Source organism: Cuculus canorus, chromosome 2, assembly GCF_017976375.1.
Source record: "Cuculus canorus isolate bCucCan1 chromosome 2, bCucCan1.pri, whole genome shotgun sequence".
Taxonomy (NCBI): domain Eukaryota; kingdom Metazoa; phylum Chordata; class Aves; order Cuculiformes; family Cuculidae; genus Cuculus; species Cuculus canorus.
In genome coordinates this window covers 39,418,510-39,440,669 of record NC_071402.1, presented here as the reverse complement: position 1 = coordinate 39,440,669, position 22,160 = coordinate 39,418,510, and the positions used below count along the sequence as shown (strand labels likewise).

General features: G+C 44.0%; 1 protein-coding gene and 1 long non-coding RNA gene across 5 annotated transcripts in view; both read left to right on the top strand.

Annotated features, from left to right (window-relative positions):
• The window catches only part of CHD7 (chromodomain helicase DNA binding protein 7), a 138,954-nt gene extending 134,917 nt beyond the window's left edge, over nucleotides 1-4,037 (top strand). For all 4 annotated transcript variants that reach the window (XM_054058718.1, XM_054058720.1, XM_054058719.1 and 1 more), the window contains exon 38: nucleotides 174-4,037. In XM_054058718.1, coding sequence (XP_053914693.1) covers nucleotides 174-1,127 — 954 coding nt within the window. In that variant the 3' untranslated portion in view covers nucleotides 1,128-4,037. The remainder of the gene's footprint in view (nucleotides 1-173) is intronic.
• A 2,288-nt stretch (nucleotides 4,038-6,325) lies between these two features.
• On the top strand, nucleotides 6,326-12,957 carry LOC128851321 (uncharacterized). Its single transcript, XR_008448661.1, has 3 exons — nucleotides 6,326-6,411; nucleotides 6,533-6,634; nucleotides 9,817-12,957. It is a non-coding gene; the product is annotated as an uncharacterized LOC128851321 (long non-coding RNA).
• The last annotated feature ends 9,203 nt before the right edge of the window (nucleotides 12,958-22,160 follow it).

The window sequence follows — 22,160 nt, the reverse complement described above, 5'->3', positions numbered from 1 at the left end:
TGCCATTCACTTTAGCAGCTAGATAGTCACGATTTGCCAGGGTTGAAAAAAACAAACCACTTTTGGAGTATGCTGAAATCCCTTCTGTTTCTTCCATCATCATGAATTAATTGCTGAAAGCTATAAAAGCCAAGCAAAAATAAAGCTTGTTTTCTTTCACATCCCCTTTACAGGGTTTTGTTCCAGAGTCCATGTTTGACCGTCTTCTCACTGGACCTGTTGTGAGGGAGGAAGGAGCAAGCAGAAGAGGAAGAAGGCCAAAAAGTGAAATTGCCAAAGCAGCTGCAGCAGCTGCTGCTGTAGCATCAACTTCGGGAATCAACCCACTACTAATGAACAGTCTGTTTGCTGGAATGGACCTCACAAGCCTCCAGAACCTACAGAACCTGCAGTCTCTCCAGCTCGCAGGCCTCATGGGCTTCCCACCAGGGCTAGCAACAGCTGCTGCAGCTGGGGGGGATGCTAAAAATCCGGCTGCCATGTTGCCTCTGATGTTGCCAGGGATGGCAGGATTGCCCAATATGTTTGGACTAAGCGGATTGTTGAATAACCCGATAACGGCTACTACTGGAAATGCCACTACTGCTTCCGGTCAAGGAGAGACTGAGGATGGCGCTTCAAAAGCTGAAGAGAAGAAAAATGAGAATGAAGAGGAGAACAAAGACTCTGAGAAAAGCACAGACACTGTTTCTGCTACTGACTCTGCGAATGGATCTGTCAGTGCTGCTACTGCGGCGACTACCGCCACTGCCACCACTACCACCACCACCAACACTGGATTGCCCACAAACCCTCTGGCCTTCAATCCTTTCCTGCTGTCTACCATGGCTCCTGGCCTCTTCTATCCATCTATGTTTCTACCTCCAGGACTGGGAGGATTGACTCTGCCCGGTTTCCCAGCACTAGCAGGACTTCAGAATGCAGTGGGCTCCAATGAAGAGAAGGCTACTGACAAAACTGAAGGAACTGCCTTTAAAGACGAAGAAAATCTTGAAGGCAGTGATGCAGAGGAGAGCCTTGATAAAACTGCAGATTCCTCCGTTTTAGAAGATGAAATAGCACAGGGTGAAGAATTAGACTCACTTGATGGGGGGGAAGAAATAGAAAACAATGAAAATGATGAATAACCAGTACCAGTTACAGTTAAAGTGTTTTAAACTTTTGACAAGTGGTAGTCCTACTGTTTACACTCACAGTTAATGTCCATACTTAGTTTTTATAAGCTGTTCTGTAACATAGTGTAGCAAAAAAAAGTTCAAGTCATGTTATACAGATGTGTCAAAAGGTATCTTGGTCATTAAGTATTGTGCAGTGCATTATTTATTATCCCTAGGAGAGATGGAATTTGAGAGGTGATCATGTCTTTTTAAGGAAATTGACATAATGCTCTGCTTTTTTTTTCTTTTGGTACCATTGGTATTATGAATTAAGCAGCGATTTCTAATCAAGTGGCACTAATAGAAGGAAGTGCTGCTTGAAGGAAGGATGAAGTTATATATTTAATTTTTTTTGATTTTTTTTTTTTGGTTTTTTTTTTTTTTTTTTGCTGTGAAGGTCAAGATGAAATTTACCATACATATCGTACTCGCGCCTCATTTTGACTGTATGGGAGTTCACCCGCTCACATGCGCGCGCACACCCACACACACACTCTCTCTCTGACAATCTTCATGATAGTGTGAATGTCTCTGTCTTGAGACGCAGCAATAATAAGGCAGCTGTTGAATGTGAAGAGTACCTTTTGGAAATTAACCCGTGGAGAAGGTTCTTACAGGATAAAGCTACAGTTTAATCGTCTCGTGATCTTGTAATGCACTGGTATAAACAAAAAGAAAAAATCAGGTACCTTTTTTAAATTAAAGGACTTTGTTACTTTAGCCACAAAGCTAAACAGCATTACCTCAACTCTAAACTAGCCTTGAAGTTTACAGACATGACTTTGTAAATGTATTGTTTTTCTTTGTTGTGATGTCTTTTTATTTTTTTTTCTTTGGAAACTGCTATCATGTAAGATAAGATGTAAATTGCTGCCAACTGTAGTAATGATGCTTTTAATAAAAGTGACCCATGATATGCAGAGATGTAATTATAGAATGTAGTGTTTAGGGACATCACAACTGGTGTTCGCTTTCTGTATTTGCATTGTGGCTTCTTTATAGCATTTTTCTGCTATATTCTTTATAGATTAGTGGCTGTAAATGCTGAACTGATTGTCTTCAAGGGACTAGGCAGGAAGAGAAACCTTGAATTACCTTCATATTTTCCACTCTAAGTAACTCTACAGAAACGCACACTAAAAACCTGACTTTACTCCTTCAAAGGGGCATGAGAGACTGAGAATACTTTAAAATCTGTTCAGCATGTGATAATGTGGTACACTGAAGAACAAAAGGGCAAAAGAAAAATGAGGCTTTAATAGGCACAATATCTAGGTCATTTATCCTTGGTTAATGGGTAGAAAAACACAATGCTGTAGTGACAGCAAGGGATACAAAGGCTCTGTGGTATCCTGTAGACCAGAGCTTGTGATGCCAGAAACCACTGTGTCAAACAACCTACATGAAACTAAAACTGACCCACTTTTCATAAAAACCAGTGCCTCTTTTGGAGAGCTACCGATTTGTACCCTTTTGTGACCTTTTGATATTCGAGATAATGTACTATTTGAGAACTTCTGTTTTCATGGTGTTGTCACCTTGACACACGCATACACAACCATCTCGAGAGTCAGGATAAAAGGTTAGATTTTCAGTGGAGTACATGAAAAATTAGCTGTGGGTGGACCCCGTCTTACAATTAACATTATCCCTGCTTTTGGAATGCTAGAGAGCTGCAAACCTTGCTCTCATGTCCACTGTGGATTTGTGCAAGAGCTCAAATGGACAAGTATTGCAAGGCCAAAAATTGGTCCTGAGGGGGACGTATGCCAAAGGGTGAACTTGGCCCGAAAAGAGTGTTTCATGAAAGATGAAAGCAGGTGAGAAGTGAAGACTTGGGAAGTGAATTTTGTGTGAATGAATCACAGGTACACACTGTTGAACTGAATTGATGTCAGGATGTCTTGTACTGCAACTTAAATAGATTATACGGAGTTAATGAAGGTCAGGAAGGATTCCCCCCCGCCATGTACATCACTGAAGGGCTGGTGACGTGTGTTATTCCTGCTTCTTTATAAAACATCTCACACAGACCACAACAAAAAGTGAGAGGCTGAAGGCCAAGGTACATGAATTTAATCAGGTGTGTTACTCCATTGTATTCGTTTGAGCTGTTATTTGTTTAAATGCCTTGTGTCTTTTTTTTTTTCTCTCTACCTTTAGAATTCCCACTGTAAAAGTTCATAGGTGCTTCCGAGTGTGTATATTCCACATACTGGTACGAAATAGCCTTTCTTTTGTTTTGTTTTTATTTTTTTCTTTCCTAAATTCAGTTTTGTAATTCCCAGCAAAGGTTTACACAGACTAATGATATCCCTTGGGAGGGCCCTTCTTAATTGGCAAGACTAGAAATTTTATTGTTAAACGCCACACTAACCCCGTTTCTTCTTCTAACCCCCTTCCTCTGTCGTAATGAGGGGAATTTTGGTAACCATCTCGTTCTGCCTATAGGTTTTTGGCTCAAAAATGTCCAAGTCATGGCATAGGGTGTCCAAGTGACAAACAGGAGTAAGCTTCACTTATTACAAGCGTTCCTTTGTAATAGTACTCATCCGCATTTCCTAATCAAAGAAAAAACAAAACTGGAGAACTGTTGTGGTGGAATGAACGTCATGGTAGTGGGGGGAGCCCACGTACTCTGACTCTGGTTCCCAAACAGCCTTGCTTCCTGCGAGCCAAACAGACCACTCACATGTTGAAAAGAAGGTGACATTTGATTTTTTGGAAGGGATATGAGCCCCTGGTATGAAAAATGAAGTGGGGGGATTGCCATCTAATGTCCAAGAAATGTATTACATGAAAATATGAAGGTTTTTCTTTGATTTGACACAGTTTTTACATGTTAATTATTGCAAAGATTCTTACGGAGTTTTAAAGTGTGTCTAAATTAATAAAAGCTTACGTGAGTAAGATGCTCAGATCAGATACTATTCTGCACTTGATTCACGTCTGCAGCACCCTTTTTGTGCATCTTGATAAGAAGCCACCTTTTTGCTTCCAACGATGTTTTGCTGGACCTCCTAATAGTCACGGAAACATTAATGGTGTTATCAAGGAATACAACTACATTTTTTTTTCTGTTGCTTTCAGGAGGAAAGTATCTGTGTCAAAGTACAACAATGGTCTGCATGCTAACACGGATGTTTCTGTGTGCATGGTCCTGCCAAGGGAAATGACAAAACAACAACAAATCTGCTCAGGCTATTAAAAACTCAATTTTTAAGAGTGGGACTGTAAAGGAGAATGGGCTCTAGCATGAGTGGTGAAAACTCTCACTGATGAGGTGGCGGATGAACCCCTCAACTAGTCCCAAGTATCTTGTCAGCTTCAGTCTCATTTCCTATCTACATCAAATGTGAAAGAGTATGGCTCAATGGAACAACACACACTTCTGTTGAGGACTTTTGGCATTTAGAGCAGCAAAAGAAGCGCTTTTTCATTTGAGGCTTAAGATTTTTTTGGGGGGGTGGGAACTGATTGTATTTCTGGTATTAAGCTTCCCATTGAATCCTGTATTGCATACAAAACTGCTACTGCTTGGGACGTTTAGGACTCCTGTTGCTCTACCTGTACACTCTACATTTCAGCTCCAGTTGCATCCTTAATGTCAGGGGTTGGGGTGCAGTGATGCCAGGGCATCTGAAGTTTCTCGGTTGTGCTGTCTCCAAACTCTTCTCTGGGGGCTTGAAAGGTGCCAGCACGTGAATGTTTTCTGACTCCACTTGATCAGAGAGCACTGGCTGCAGGATTTGCTGCCCGCGCTGTGTAAAACCTGTTGTACCTCTGTGGCTTCAAGTGGTGATGCCTTGGAGACACCTGAAGTTGGCTTCTTACACAGAGAAATGATGTTTCAGGCATCCATTCTAATCACCAGTTTGAGTCAGCTGTTCTGAGGAGAACACATGAAGGAAATGAAAACTTAAGGATTGACAGTTGCTGTAATCAAAGTTTGATGGGAATTCTGGAAGCAATCGAAAACCTTCTGGATGTAAGGTTAATGTCCTAACTTGTCTGCATGCAGCTTTAGGTAATAGATTTGATGCAAAATACCAGATATTTAGGATGATGTGAACATAGCACAAAAATATACTTTTTAAAGGGCTATAAATCTCTGCCACCGAATGGTTTTGTTTTTCCAGTTTTTATAGATTGCTGTCAGCATTGGTAAAACCATCAAATCTTAGTAGTTTGAGCTATTTGTGTTGCAGTAGCTCAGTCCTGGTAGTTTCCAATCTTGTACTCCCTCAGTCTTCGCTTAAAAAATTCAGATATCAGTGATATCTCAGAGACTTCCGTCAATCCTGGTAACTGCAGTTATGTTAAAAACCCAACCCTCCCATTTAGAAAGTTTGCTCAGAGTTCCTAGACACGAGCATTGTTAATTGGGGTCTCGCTGCAGAAGCTCCTTTTTTCTTTTAGTTCCAACTCCTTCTGCATGAGCCTTATTAACCTAAGGAGCAATACAGAGACATTGAACCATGGATTCATCAATCTTTCGGACAGTCACATCCATAAACCAAATGGCAGGCAAGTTGGAAGCTTTCAAATATCTCGTGTTGGTTTTACCGGTGTGCTCTGCGGGCAAAGAGCGGTCAGCTCTGATGCCAGAGCTTTTGCACCTATTCTCTTCTTGGAAGTTGCTTTGACCTTCCAGTTTTCTGGAAGTGCCTGGGACCTGTGGGATTGCAGGCAGAGATGCTGGGAGCAGCAGCCTCCTGGTCTGTGCTATCGGTCTCCTCCCACAGGGCTTCTGCTATTGTTGGGTCCGGGGGAGGATTTGCATATCTGTGAGCGCAGAGCTAATGTTCTCCCTCTGCTCAGAGGCCCTGCAAGGAAACTCCATGATCTTTCCCTTTTTTTTTCCCCCCCTCTCTCTCTTTTTTTTTTTTTTTTCTAAGGGCTAGTAGAAAATAAGAGACTGACATTGTATTTCACTGCAGCAGCATTGTTCTGCACCAGACAAAGATGGTATATTTCTCCGATCCATAGTTTCTGCCCCTTCAGCCATGGCTGGCTACTGATGAGCAGCTGTGGAGCCTCTGAATAGCTTAAGGCATTTCCTAAAACCATTAAAAATGTGAATTTTCCCCAAACATGTGCCAAACTCCTCCCAAAAATATGTGGCAGGAGGAGGGAAGCAAAGACTTTGCTCTTTATCCAGAATATGTTTTCCTAAAAGTCAGACTTTCAAGACATACCCACTCTCAGAGAAAGCGATCTCTCAGATGTAGCAGTTGATTCCTGAATGGCTTCTGTGAGTCTTGTTTAGAGGAATATTTCAAAAGAATAAATGTGGGTTTTATCGGAATTTTCTTTAAAGGCTTTTGTGAGGTGAAAGTGAAAGGTTTAAACTGAGCTGTATAATTTTGTTTTAGGAATCGGACAGGTGCTCATAATGAAGAAAATGTTAAAAAACAGACCTGTTCCTCATCTGCCGTGCATTTGATGTTTCTGAAATATTACATTGGGCTGTCACGGTAAGGACATGCTTTTTCTTCCCAGTCGTCTTCGAGTTCTCAACCAGACTGGCCATCTTCTGCTGTCTCAGTCTGCAGCAGGCTTGCCATCTGCTATATGGCTAATCAATTCACAAAGGTGCTGCTGGGCAGTGCAGACTCCCTGTCCTCTGCCAATATTTTCTGGAAGTTGTCAAACATAGCTGAATTTGTTCTCAGCTGTCACAATCATCGCATTGATTCCAGCTTGTAGCATTCTAGTGACCAGTGGGGTATGCGCTTTGTTTTGCAAGCAGCGTTTGCTCTTTTGTGCCTGTTTGATTCGGCTGAAGCTATCGCTGGAGACTGGGTCAGGCTGAGACTCTGTCAGGCTGCAGGTAAAAGGTGCCCTTTGACTGTTTTATGTTGCCTGCTCCCAAGTTTGAAGGGTGAGCCTGTGGGTAAATCGGCAAACCAGGATTCCAGATTCCATTTCTAATTCTGTCCCCTTCCCTGAGGCGGTTGCTTTAATTGCAGTTTCCAGTCTTCAGAATGGAGAATGACATTTGCCTTCTTCACAGAGATGTTGTGAGGCTAATGTTAGCAACAATCATGCAGTACTCAAACCACCCTGATTAGGACTGCCTGGGTAAAGAGACTTCTGCTCATGCTGGAACATGACAATCTTCATTACATCTCGGGCTGTCAGAATACAGCCCCCCTCGATCAGTTGCTGCCACTCTACGATGGCAATTCTGCTACCCCACTGTGAGATACCAGATTCGTCAGCTTTCGTCTGCTGTCTCCTGCTTCCATGGAAAACTGTGTGCCAAGCTTTGGGGCTTGCTCCTTGTTGTCCTGTTGAGTCCTGCTTTGAGGGCAGGACTACAGCTACTGCTTCCGCTGTGCAGCTTGCTACCACTCGGCCTTGGGGCTGCTGTTTTGACTATGTAATACATTATTAGAAATGTGAACATAAATCAGTACACTGACTTCCTCAGGAGAAAGGCTGGTTGTCATTCACGTGTCTTTTAATACTCTTTTGGCCATACGTGGATGTGATTGGTAGACCCACTTCACCTAACATGGTTACCAGAGTCGAATGTTCAGACGTGGGGTTTAAGTGTCAGGATTCACATCATCACAGCTTCATGTTCTCCTAAAAAAGCTCCTGCTCTACACATTGCTCTGCTGGTGGGGCAAACCTGGAATGGAGATGGTAGACTGCTGAAGTTTTAGTAAACTCCAAGACAGCAGCTTCTCTTTCTCCGTGGTTATACAAGAATGAAAATTCCTCTTCTATTTCTTCCTTACTTTTATTTACATCTGCCTTGATAGGGGAACTTGTGAATATGGTGGAGATGGGCAGAGAGAAGATAATACTCCTTGCTTTTTCCAGCCTTGTTTGTTTTCTGTCAGCAAGAAAAGGTTAGCTGATGTTTCCAGTGTCCACTTGTCTTTTAGCAGAAACTGGAGGTTTTAAAAAGGCCTTAAGTCCAGCTTTCCAAGTACCAAGTTCGTACCAAGGAACACTTTCTGTTATTGGCACTGTACAACTGCACTAAAAAGGAGCATTCAGGAAAAGAAAAAGGCATCTGCTGGCTTTAAATGCTTAGTGTTTCACTTGAGCAAGGGTTTTCATTGCCCTGTTAGTTTCCCTTGTCACATGAAGAGCTGCCATCATTTCTTACCTACTGTATACTTCTGTTTAATCCAAAGGAAAAAAGCGATTTTTCTAGGAACCACAAGCTCTGAAAGATCTTTCAGTCTTGTTTTCGGTATGTGCTGCTAAATACCTCATGTTTGTCAGCTCTTCTTGGCACCCTTTCTATGTAACAGCCTCTGATGAATTTGGATCAGCTTCTCTGCTGACGGCTAGTAGGGATCATGTTATGCAGAAACAACACTTGAATATGTGTAGCATTTGACTGCAATATTATCAGAGGTGGATGTTTTCAACCTGAATTTGGAATAAGATTTACGAAACTGTTTTCATGAGTAGATTTCATTGCGTACGAGCTAAAGAACGAGTGGGCTTTCTTCCACAGTATTTAGTGAAGTCTTCCTAAAGCAGTTGCAAGTTGGTTTGCCAAGAGGATCTTAACTAAGTAGGGACAAATTACGCTTCTGTGCAATGTGCTTCATTCATTCCTCATGGAGTGGTAGATTTTCAGACCTCTTCTTAGGCCTTGTGTGTGGTCATCCAAGCAATGTTTGCATGCAGTGATAGCAGGATTGTTGCTCAGCTTTTATCGTTTGCATTACAGAAATAATCAGCAAGTGATTGTGGAACTGTTTTTTTAAGTTTGTCTTCACTCTTTCTGAGAGGTAAGGGAGAATATGCTGTAAGCAGGAAAAAGCAAATTAAACCTAGGCTGATCTCTTTGATGACCAATGCATGACAGGGTTGCACGCAAATGTCTCTGTGTTTGCTGCTTGCAGCAAACAAAACTGTCATGCAGAAGATCAGAACCGGGAGCTCTGGGAGGAATACAGAGATTTCTGTGGGAATTCTGAAGGGTTGTGTGGATGATAGAGTGAAGGAGCCCTTGATGGAATCCTCCTGTACTGGTGTGTTTTGCCAGCGGAAACCACAGCAAGGGCAGGGAGATCTTCCCTCGTTGACTCCGTTGTCCTGGGGAAAATGCGTGGACAGGGCTGGCACAAAGAAAGCTCTCCGTCGTTCCATCCTAGGCAAGGTTTTTGATAGAGGAGCCTCGGGAGGGACAAGAGCCAGAGGTGACAAAAGCTTCTTGTAACCTATCAGAAAATAATGATTTTGTCTGCAAAATGATAAATTACTAGTATGAATCAGTGGCAAAACGCAGAGCTTTTCCCTCATGATTTTCATCACCTGCCAACAACCACTCAACCTTGGACACGAGCAGTCAGAGCCTGCCTGCGAAATGTGTGTAGGATGGGAACATGTGGCTTCTCTGTGCTCACCAGATCAGTGCTGGTTAGCTTTAAACCACGGAGCGTGTTTCTAGCTGGCACAGGCTGTATATATGAGAACTTGGCTGTTGGGAATATGGAAGAGATGAGGACGCCATCCTGAAGACCAAAATACCACCAGGCAACTCACTCCCTCTGGACTAATTGTCCATATTCCTAGAGGTCCTGGCCAGCAGATTTTTACTCTAGTGTTTTTTACAAGCTCATTTTCAAGTTCTGTTTTTATGTCCTGTTTTATGATATGTTTATTCCCTTTGCTCTTATTACAGGTTTACAGTTGCACAATCCTTGCATTTGCTGGCACCAGATCTCCTGTGAATCTACAACTATCATCCCCACAGCCAAAACGCTAAAAGCAACTACTCAAATCCCAGTAGCAATGGATATAACACCAAGTGTTGCAGAGGAATCTCCAACTGGGAAAAAAATGTAATCCTTTTGATATTTTTGCAAGTTTGAGTCCTGGCCCCCTTAAAAATAAAAGGTATAAAGCTAAAAATTAAAATCTCACCCTGAAATACTGGCAAACTGACCGCTCTGATTTTGATTAGGAATCACATTTGACTCTAAGAAATCATCCAAGCTACGCACAAGTAATTCAGGAAGATATAAATGGCTACATTATAATGGGTAGACACCTATTTTAAGCATGATCTATGCTTTTAAGAAAATTCATTACAATAAGTCTTACAATACCAAGCTCTTCAATGAATTTTTCATGTCTGCATACCAAGATATATATAAAATGATAGTAATCATACACCTTTGGGGCAATGCTGAGCACCAGCTGTTTCACTGATGATTTATAGGTTGCCATGTTCAAGGTTAATAATCAGGAGAAACAGGTTACAGTATGCAATGTATTTATGTCAGGTTAGAAGTTCAGTAGTGAGGATATGATGTTACGATGATATGTGAGGTTTTAATTAGCTATATCTCAGCTTTCTGGAAAATCAAATGCAACCACTTTCCAAAGGTGAAAAATAATTGGTGCTAACTTTTATTTTGAACTCAGTTGAAATTAAAACAGCAAAATTTCATCTTCATCTCGTCTGAAATCTGCATGCAAACTGCCTAAGTTGTCAATTCATAATAAAAGTTCAGTGTTAAGGTGGATGGAGATTTTCCCAGGACAGAGAGCAGAACGCTTTAAACTGCAAATGTAGTTGTACTCCACACTTTGTGAGCTGCCATACTTTGCAGCCCAAACCACTAAGATAAGCCCTTACCGTTTGTCAGCACACCAGCCTTGAAGCAACAGTGGAGATGATGACCATGATGCATTGGCCCATGCAGCTTCCCCAGCTGCTGGTAGGAACGTTGCTGATGGCCATTTTTGTTTCCTCCCTGGTTCTAACTACATCCACATGTCCTCCTGCAAGAGGACGATTATAACTGTGTGATTGCCAGGATCTGCTCTTCTGTGCAAGATGTTTACTTTCAACAACAAAAGAGAACGGCTTGGAGTCAACAATTTATGCCACGGCCCTTAAGTTTCTGAATAGTTAGCCCTTGGTTTAACTGGGGAACTGCGCACAAACTAACAAACCTAGAGTCCAGCAACATAGAAAACCTTTGCCTCAACCTCAACAGGTAAATTTCTGGAGTTTTCTGACACAACCAAAAGGTGCAAACTTTTCAACTACAGCCTGGGGAGCTCTAGTTGATTGCACACACCAGTCCCCGAGGAGGGCCTTGGAGCTTTGTCATCACATTGCACTGTGTTTCAAAAACCTTTGCTTCTTCAGATCAGCTTTGCTGAGCTTCCTCAAAGCTGAACGTTCATTCCCTGAAGTCAGCAGCTTTCTCCACATACTTCTGTGATTATATTCACAATAGGGAACTCCAAATAAGATGAGGAAAGAGGCTAATTCATCTCAGAAGGGTGGCTTTAAATCTCAGCAGATTCAGCAATAGCATGCTCTTATTGCAATGAAAATCGACGATCCATCCCACCTTTGCATTTTCAGCTGTGCTGCCCACCATACTAGGAGACGTGCGACATGTGCTGGTGCCGGGGTACAAGCGCCGGGTCAGGTCGGGATTCGTGCACACAAGGAGTTACTTGCAGCTTCTCCCCAACAACTGATCTATGGCTTAGTGTGATTTGAGTCTTGGATAGCCATGATCCTTAGTTAAGAATTTTCGTGATGTTGAGATGCTACATGAAGCAAAATCCCTCGCCCACAGACCCTGACTGCTGGATGTCATGCATTCAAGGCCTGTCTCCACTTGCTGCTGTGCATTGATGTATGATAAACTACCTGTTGAATTCCTAATAATGAATGCAGCCTGCCCTCTAAACAAATGGGAAGAGGCAACCTGGCACAATAAAATCACCAGAGAGTGGGCAAGGAATAGGACACAGATGAGATTTCATTCTCATAAATTGCCTCTCTATTACACTTGGAGTATATTCACAATAGGGAACTCCAAATAGAATGAGAAAAGGGGCTAATTCATTTTATGAGGATGGCTTTAAATCTCAGCCTATAACTATGCTAGAAAATTAATTATGGCTATGGTGAATGAAAGGAGAAGTTATACCAATAATGAACATCACCCTATCCTGCTTTCTTAGCCCAATAAAATTTTCCTTAACTGAGCAGTGGCATTCATAAATGTCAGCAAAGCAAAACATGAACATAACAGGACACGTTGACCTGGGTGCAGGCAGTGGTGCCTACAGATAGGGAGAATCTATTGGAGCCCTTACGCATTAGTATGTAATTTTAAAAGGCCAGTCTGTCTTAGGCATTTCACAGAGTGACTTATTGGGCAGTGGAGAAATAGCCAATAAAAAATGGGTGATATAAACATTATTACTGAGAGTTATGGTTGATGGTGGAGGGAGCTAGAACCCCAGGGTGAAAACTTGGCTGTATTGAAAGTAGTAGTAAGATTCATCCTGACTCTGCATTCTGGCCTTACGATATCCAGGTCATAAACATAATAGCCTAAATTGTCCTATCAAGTTATTAGATTGTACACCCTGCGTTGTTACTGAAGAGCTAGTGCTCAAGAATTTTATTTCACTCTATGTCAATGTATATTTGCTGCTTATTGGCCTGGCAGAGGTCTTTGTAGGTCTCACAAATCCATTGCCCTAAAAGACAGCTAAACACCCTTCAGGCTTCTCTGTTTGTATTTGTTTAACCTCTTCTTAAAGACCTTGAGAGATGGGGATCCCGCAAACCATGCTGTTCTTCGCTTGCATTTTAGCTTCCTTTCCTTGCTGTATTTTTTGCTTATTACTGTTACTGCTGTTCTCCATGAACAAGGAGAACCAAAGAATCCCTTTTCCTTGGCAGCAGTGTTTTCTACCTTGGAAATCAGTTATCATGTTCCCCCATCAGTTCTTTTATCTTCAGATTGTCCCACAGTTGGCCTAGTCTTTCCCTGCAGGTTGTCCCCTCAAATCACACCCTTCAGCTGGTCTTAAAGCAGGTCCTGGTGCTGACCACCCTGTTTGAGCTGGGACAGTCCGTGTGGTCAGCTTGCTTCATCTGGGGCTTTGACTCTTCTTGTTCATACCTCCTGTTACCTAGCGTTCCTCTTTTGCCATGGTGCACCATTTTGTTTTGTGCTAAGCTTGTGATCCTCTGTTCCCCTAGAGGTCCCCTGGCTGGTTCCCTGGTCATCCCTCCATGCATTATTTCTGCATAACTGTAGTACTGTGCTGCTTCTCATGGGACAATAAAAGTCTTTCTCCACTTCATGTTTTGAATCTAGACCTTATTTAAGCATAAATATTGCGGTTCAAAATATTTCAAGATTCTCCATGAAGGCATGATTTCTCTACCCTATCACACCCTGTTTGCACTAGGTCGTTGGAGGTCTTGCAGAATCTGATTTTAACGATAAACTAAATCCTTTCGTACAGTTTCAAAATTGACTTTCAGTTGTGTTGCAGGAGTTTGTGTTAAACGGTGCATCCCCAGTGTTTTAGGAGGATGTTTGGAAGACTGTGTCAAAAGCCTTTCTAACCGCAAGTATATTCACGAAGCCTATTACTTTACCACACAAGGAAATAAATCTGATTTGATGTAATATGTTCCTGACAAACTCATCTTGGCTGAATCTCATCTCCTTGTTCTCATTCATGTGCCTACAAATAGTTTTTTACTTTCCTGGGAAACAAAACTAAGTTGATAGTGGTTTATAATCCCCAGCCCTCCTTCCCTCTTACCCCCCACCCCCAACCTTGCATCCTCTTCCTTTCTCCAGTCACACTAAAGCCTCTGTATGTTGATGCTGAGGCAGTCTTGGGCCTTCTGCTGAAATTTCCGTCCATGCTTTCCTGTCCTGGTTTTCTTTTTTTTTCGGTTTGGTTTATTTTTTTGTTCCTCCGGTGCAGCAACCCTCCCTCCCCATCCAAACCCCTCAATGAAGGGCTCCCACAGGGGATAGAAAGCTGCTGTTTTCCCTCACAAGTCATGACATTTGACTACCTCACCCTCAGCCTAACAGTGAGCGGCTCGCTGCTTAATTTCAGGATCCAAAATACAATTGCTTTTTTAACTCCCTATGGACTCTTTCCAGGCTACTGCACAAATTAAGCCTGTTTTTACTCCTTTCCCCACCACTTCCTTTCCTTACAGAGTGGTGGCCTCTTCCTTCTTTTTAAACTTTTATATAGAGCTATAAATTTACATGGAGATTTACAGATGCTAGATAAGACCCCCTGGCTGCCCAGAAGGGTTTGCATGCTGCTGCTTGGCTTTGGCGAGAGAAACGTCCTCTGCAGGCACTACCTTCCCTCCTCCAGTGGCAGCATAGAAGCCAAACAGGAGCAAGGCATCTCCCGCTTGCCAAGGTACCATTGGCAAATGGTGCCACTACATCAAAAATTGCTACAGCTTTCTTCTCTGTGAGGGTCGAAGACGCACGGGGTTGTGTGTGTCTTCTGCATAGCTCTATGGTCTCTGGGTTTGCACCCAAAGACAACTGGGAGATGCAGTTTCATTTCCTTTACATGCTAATGAGCTCAGCTGTTCTGGCAGCAGCAAAGCCGGGTGGGGAGCTCAGCTGCTGGCTGTGTGCAGCCCTCAAAACATCGGGGATGGCATCTCCAAAAGGACAGGGAGAACCCCCATAATGGAAACTAGCCCTTCCTCACTCAGCTTCCAAGAGCCGTGCCCCACCTCTGTGGTGGCATGGGTGATGCTGCTCTCCGAGCGTGGTTCCCAGTGGGCTGAGAACATCTGATATCCTTTCCCCTCTGCTCACTGGAGAGGCTTCATGAACTCATAGCCCCGGGAACCACTGCCAGCACAGCAAAGGACCAAGGGCAGTCGTTTGAAACTTGGCCCTGACTCATGCAGGTGAATTTGGTTCCCATCTATGTTTTATTTTGAAGTCTACATGATCCATTTTATCTTTGAGTCTAAATACACCTGCTATCTAAGCTGAGTTTCATGTGCTTTTGCCCTTTATGCCCACAGCCACTGCTCTGCTGTCTTGTTCAGCATGTAGTTATGCCAGATTCTTCAACAGAAATAAACCTGTGAAGACCCTCTGGTTAACAAATATCAAAAGCCCTCTGTAAATATTGTTTGCTGTGAACATTATAGCAAATCCACCCCCACAATTAGTAGTGAGTGAAAATGAACTGCTGATATGCTCCTGCTTTGGGGCTTAATATTACCTGTCTAAATGCTTGTAGAAATATCAGCAGTGAGGAAGCAGGGTAATATAGATTTCACATTTTACAGTGGTCTGGTTATCTCATCAAAGCTAAAGTAGCTGGACTGTAAAACTTGCCTGGTGAGTTAACAAATTCTCAGCAAACAGAAGTCACGGGGGACATCCACTATTTTGATTTTTAATCATTTTTGACTGTGAAAAAAATACTCCACTTCTCCAGTGTACCATAAAACCATCTGTGTGTAGATGCTTTGTATGCTGTGCCGTGTGCACCACCAGCTCAGTTCCACAGCCCCATTAGTAGGTATTACATTCTTATTTAAAGAAAAAGCACTGACCAAGCAGCCTGGGGTGTCGGGGGGTGAGGTGAGCAGAGCAACGAAATCCCAGGGTAGGTGCAGCCATGTCACAGGTCCTATGGACACACGTGTCCCTGTACCTGCGCCGTGCGCAGGGCAGCTGCCTCGGCTGTGTTCTGTGAACCTGAACTTCTGTGTGAACCTGAACTTCTGCATTTCCTGCCTTTGTGTTGTTTTGTTTTGCTCCATTGTTGGCCTGCCCAGCCTCCCCCCTCGCCTCACCAGCGGATGCACTCTGACTTCAGCGTCTTCCTATTCTCAGAATCCCTCCCTTATTTTCTCCTTTTCAGGCTGCGAACAAACTTTTTTGTGCCTTTTCCATGTTTTGCTTCTATTTTTCCAGCAGCTGAGTCAGCATCTCCCGTTCTCTGTGAGACAGCAGCCCTTTAAAGCCTCTGTTATCTCACAAGCGTGCCATTTGCTACAACCACCACCTAGAGCGGCTGAGATAAGTAAAGCAGTTGAGGGAGTAACCATCTCCTCACAGCCCATGAATGCTTCCAGTCAGGCTGAGAAATAATAGAAATATTTATTCTCTGGAAAAGCTTCCCACAGCTGCTCTGCTCCCTCTTTGTTTCACCCAGTGCTGCCTATCTCGGTGGCAAACAGAGATGGAGCTGGGAAAAGCCTGAGTCCGGTGCAAAGTCCAGTGGCTTAGCTGGAAAAACTATGCAGCATGTATTATAAACACCCACTCGACCTGCCAGCTCATTTTGTGGCCCCTTCCGTGGTATCCCTAATGAACCCGTGCCCAGGTTAGATGGAAAACTACTTCGATCTGCTTTTCTCTCTGGAAATACATATTGTGCATCCAGTTTCTGTAACATCGAGGCAGTTGCTTTCTGGTGAAGGTTCCTGCTCTGGGAAGTAAATGGTTGGAGGGGAATCTGCCATTTTTATATCAGACACACAACTTCTACGTCAGCTGTTCCTGATTAACCTTTTTCTCCTCTCTTCGTAAACCAGCTGAAGATCAAAGGCTCCAAGTTGGAGCACTAGGTTTATCTGAAGACGTTGTGTCTGAGCGGTGGTTTTTGACAGGGTAGAAGTGGCTGTCCGAGATCTGGACAGCAGTTGTTCCCTGTGCTGGTTTTGTACCCATGTCTGTAAGGGGTAACTGGGAAACAGGAAATGGTGTGTTGAGAGGCTGGGTACTAATGCTGGTTAATGGTGTTTGTGGGGGTTAAATGTGACACTCCTATTGTCTCAGCCCTAGCAGACTACAAGTGCTGTTGGAGAGAGATCTCATGCCGGTATCTTTGTACAAGGACATATTTATTGTTGTACTGAAAAGTGCAGAAAGCTATTATAAGATAGACCTGTGCTTCCCCAGGGCTGTATCAACCTAAGGATGGCCAAAATCATCCCCAAGACTTTTTGCTGCTGCCTACAAGCCTGCCCATGTCCTGCTGTGCTCCACTCAGTGCTGTGTCCCGCTGTGTGCATTATTTGGGGATGCACTCCCACCCTGCCGGCTGCTGGAAGAGACAGGCTGCCCTAGGTCTAAGCTGTGCTCACAGGGCTCCGGCTCCCTGCACCAGCAGAGCGGGGTCTGTGAGCAGCTGGCTATGCCTCCGGACCCCTCTGTCCACTGGTGCTTCCACCCAACGTATCAGGTGGAAGCGGCTGGACCTTGACCAATTTTTAATTACCAGCGCACTGACTGAAACGGTGGCAGCAGCGGCTACCTGGAGTCAGTAGGAATTGACTTCTGTCATGCAGTGGGTATAATCTCCTCTCACTGTGATCCTGTCATGGGACCGATGCCAGGAAACCAAAAGCAGAAACCTGATTTTCAGGGGCAGTGAAAACCCGCAGCTTCTACCAGCAGAGAAAAGAGCACCGAATCGTTGGTACTGCTGCGAATATCGGGCCGTGGTCTCCAGCCAGACCTTGTGTGTGGGACTGCTATTAGATAGCGTCCGTGGTGTGGCATACTGCGTTCTCAAATAAAGAGAGGAAGGAAAATGATTTGAATAAACAAGAATGAAGCAGTTCACAGAGCTGGCCAATGCTGCCAGGCAGCCTCGTCTATAACTTGTATACTTGCCTCGGACTGCAGATTATTTCAATGTCAGCACAGATGCCATTTGTGGAAACTCCCTGCAGACCAAGGACATCAGAGGAGCCATTTTATTGTACTTGATGGGTGAGTACAGGAGGCAGAGGTTAATAAGACTGGTATCATGCACAGAGTATGCAAAATAAAAGGGGCAGCATTTAAAATTCCTGCAAAAAACCACTGTCTTCTCTACACATGCTAGAGGAAAGAACAGCGCTTCCTCCAATTCCTGTTTATAAATGCACATTCATGATTTTAGCAGCTGCTAAAGTGTGTAACACAGCACCCTAAGGCTCTCCTGAGCATAAGACTTCTCACCTAATGTGCACATACTTAACTGCCTCTGAAACTCATTTATCTACACCAGCTACTTCCAGATTCCCTGGCACAGAATAGTTTTGCACCAAAGCTGTGTTTGTATTCTCATATGTGACAACACAACATGAGGTGTTTTGGTGTTATTTTGTAAAGTTTCTCTTTTCCTACACAAGAGCCACATTTGTCTGCGGATGTAAGGAAGCCCTCCCACCTGCTTGGGCTTCTGAGAAAAGCGATAGCTGCAATTTGAATACTGTGCAAGTTTAGAAAAACAGAATATTTTTCTAGGTACTCTCAAAAGTACTGGAGAGCATAGAATGGTTTGGGATCATGTTTTCAGATATCCTTACCAGAAGTCACAGTGGGTTTTATGGTTGTGGAAACTTCCCAAAACCCACACATGCCCAGGACCAAGAGTGTGCTGTTTTCAGGGCACCTTGTGAGTGCCATTATGCCCAAATGTCCAAACCCACCATGAGCACAAATGTTGCTGAACCCCTGTTGCTAAATCCGAACTTTATGTCATGGGGAAACCTCCCTGAACAACAGGCTGTGAAGAAGGCATGTCTGTCATTCCTAAATAACTCCTTTCAGGCAACAGTGCAGACAGAAGGAGAGGAAAAGGGTTTGCTGTTGCTAACTTGGGCATCTTTGCGACACTTTGAAGGCAAAGCTTAGGGAGATGCTGGGAGTAGAAGGGTCTCAGGTTACTAATTATCATGTGGTTCTGTAGGGCTGAACAGGGACCCTAGCGCAGCAAAGGCAAAGGTGTGAGCCTCAGATGATGACCTAGGAGTGGGATGGGATGGGATGGAGTGGGATGGGATGGGACGGGATGGGGTGGGATTGGATGGGGTGGGATGGGATGGGATGGGACGGGATGGGGTGGGATGGGATGGGATGGGGTGGGATGGGATGCCTGACAAGCAAGTAAGAGGCTGGGCGAGGGCAGCTCTCTATGCCCTGAACATCAGTTTGTCTGCGCTGTGAGAGAAGGGAAGAGGGTACCGTGATGTCCTAGGCCTGACTCTTGACCACATTCACAGCAGCCATAAGGGCTTAATAAGATGAAATACTGCTGTGTTGGCTGGCTGAAAGCTCAGGCTCAGCAAATGATGAGAAAGCAAAGGGGCTTCAGCTATTTTGAAGACAACAAATCCAGACAAAAGATGCAGCAAAGCCGACTGTAACAGCATATGCCACAAAAAGTTAGCTCCTCATCCTTTGTAGCCAGGATGGGCTGCAGCTGCAAGGCGGGGGGAGCAAGGGGGGCAGAGCAGGAGTGCAGCTGCTCCCCATCACGTGGGGAGAGCCCACGCGGCACCTCCTGGGGATGGCTCGGAACAGAGAGGGAAGGAGGGGGGCTGGCCCCGGGATCCACTGCCACACTGCTACTGATGGGAAGCAGATACGTCGGATGAGCAACAGCAAACACCAGGCTATGCATCATGGTGCTCCCGTGCAAAGTGGCATCCAAGTGAAACAAACCCGGAAGGGCTGAAGGTGATAAAGCTGATGCTGGGTGCATGGAGCTGTAGAAACACACTCTTCCCGGCTGTCCTCCCAGAGTCCTGAAGCAGTTTTTGTTCATCTGGAAAATGCAACACTTTATTAAGGCTGTTGATTTACCACCAGTTGAGCTGGAACAATAAAGGATGGATAAACTGGGCTTTTTTATTCTATCCCCCAGATGCTTAATAAATGTGTTCCTGAACAGACAACTGTATATATTACAAATTCAGATGGGACAGTTGGGAACCAGTGAGTAAATCTGGGTTGAGAATCCTCTGTATTACATCCTTGAAGCTACTTTGCAGATTTCATAGATTATCCATCAGGGTTCAACACGCAGCAGTGCTATAGGCCAGGAATGATATTCGTGAAGAATTTAAGCACATAAAGTTAATGATGTGAGAACAGGTGTTCAGTGCTGTAGTTGATGGGGAGGAGTTTGGTATGGCATCTATATAAGGACAATATGAGCAGCGAGAGATTAAAATGCATATGGGTAGCAAGAGTGAGAGAGAATACCAAATAACAGAGACGTCATGTGTGAGCCACAGGGTGGTTCTGAAAAGGGTTAAAAAAAGATGATGATGCAAAGGTTAAAGCCTTAACTCAAATGCAGATAGAAGAAAAAGGGTTTAAAATGAAATGATGGATGTTGTCAGGTACCTAGATGCTCCTGTATCACCAGCATGAAAGAACAAATACGCATTCCTGACACAGCTACAGCGCAAAGTGGATGGGGTTGAGGCAATAACACGACAGACCTGGTACTGTCCAGCAGAAACACTCCACCACAACTGTCCCCTTACTGGGAACTACCCTCCCCCGACCCATCAGTGGGTATTGCTGAGAGCACTGTGGCACCAAATGGTGGCTTCTTAACATTGGGACTGTGATAATAGCGGATTTGAGCACTCAAGGTAATGCAATTTCCATTACTAGACCTTTTCCTCGTTCCCCATAACTTTCTCAAATTAATTCTAGGTTTCCTTGCCCGAGCTTTCCTCATGAGTGACTTCTCGTTGTTGTTTAAAAGGGTGGGGGGAGGGAAGAAGGCAGAAATACAAACAGAAATCCAGTCTCCCTTTTGATTCTTACAGAGATTGAACCAAATGCAGCCATTTGACCTGAATAATCCAAATAAAACAGATTTTATTCAACCAAAGCAGAGCCTCCCAGATCTCTCTGGCACAATCCAAATTCTGAGGAAACTGAAGTAGTTCTTTCTGTATAGACATGGTAAGACTGGATTAATATGCTGGAGAGCAACTAGCATACAGCTATGCACATATTTAGCTCATGAGCACCTTTCTAATGTTTTTTTTTCCCTCCATCTTCTTCTCTTGGGGGTGTCTCCAAGCATGATGAACTCCACTGAAATACGTAAGCGTAAACTCCATTGAAATGTCCAAGGGCAAGTGGACTGAAGGATGCAAAATCTCTCAATAGCATGGTAGAAGACACTTACTATGAATACAGCCAAAGAAACTAAACAAAGGGTAAGGAACACAGGCTGCTGGAATCTCAGGTCCTTTTCTGTCACGGTTGGGTCTTAATAACTGATGTTTATCAAATGTTGCTCTGTCACATTATTAGTTGAATTTTCTGATAGGGAAATTAATATTTATTAACTGCCTTACCAGCATGGGACTGGAATAAGAGTGTCCCTATGAGATTGCCTTAAAGAAATGGAAGTAAAAACAATGGGGAGAAACATGGTGGAAAGGGAACTGATGCTGTTGAAAAGTTGAGGACAGAGACACAGGGAGAAAAGGAGCTTGAACCTGCTGCCTAACAGGACTGCAGCATCCCAGAAAAGTGTGTTTCTCCTCAAGGAATGCTAAATGTTTTTAATGTATTATAGCCTACTTATAGGTCCTGCTTGCGCAGCCTGGAGAAGGTACACATTGCCTGAAGCACAACAGGATGCGATGGTAGGTTGAGAATTTGCAGAAACCACAAAAGACCAAGCCAAATTCTGCAACTCACTCTTCTTTTTAGCTGAAAGATTAAAATAATAGCAAAAAAGGAAAAGATAGAGCAGATGTAGCATCTCCATGGGGCTTCTTCTTGCAGACGCCTTCCTGCTCCTGCCTTGTGTTTTTTCTTCCTCTGGAGTGTCACCAGCAGTCATAGTTACTAAAAAGGCACATGGCAGCACCACAGCATGCCGGAGCAGGTGTCTGCAGGGGGTAGTGGGAGGATGGACGCAACCTGAGGCAATTCAGAGAGACACTTTTGTCTTTCTTGGAGAACAAGGAACTGCCCCACTTTGGGGCAAGAAGCCATCTGCTTTTGGATGCAGAAACACCTGGCTTTCTGGTGGAAAATGACCTTCAGGCTCCTCCTAGAGAGACAAGGGGGGAATGCGGTCTGGGCTGGGGCCCCCAGGCTGGGTACTGTGTGCAGGAGAAGGGAGAGGCTTGGTGGCCCTTGTCTTTCTCAGGCCAGCACCACACTCTTCCTACCTCCACAGCACCCAACCTGCAGTTTTGCAGGGATCCTCAGCCACACCCGGATGAACAGAGCGTTATTGTCACTGCATGGGCAATTACCTTCCCCAGCAATTACACCTCCTTCTGCACCAGGGGAGAGAGCCAGGCAGGCTGGGGATACCCAGCTTTCCATCTTACACAAATTCAACAACAAGAGGTTTCAGTGAATTGGAAAAATATGCTCAGCAACACAAGAAATAAGAGAAGATTAATTTCACTCCAAA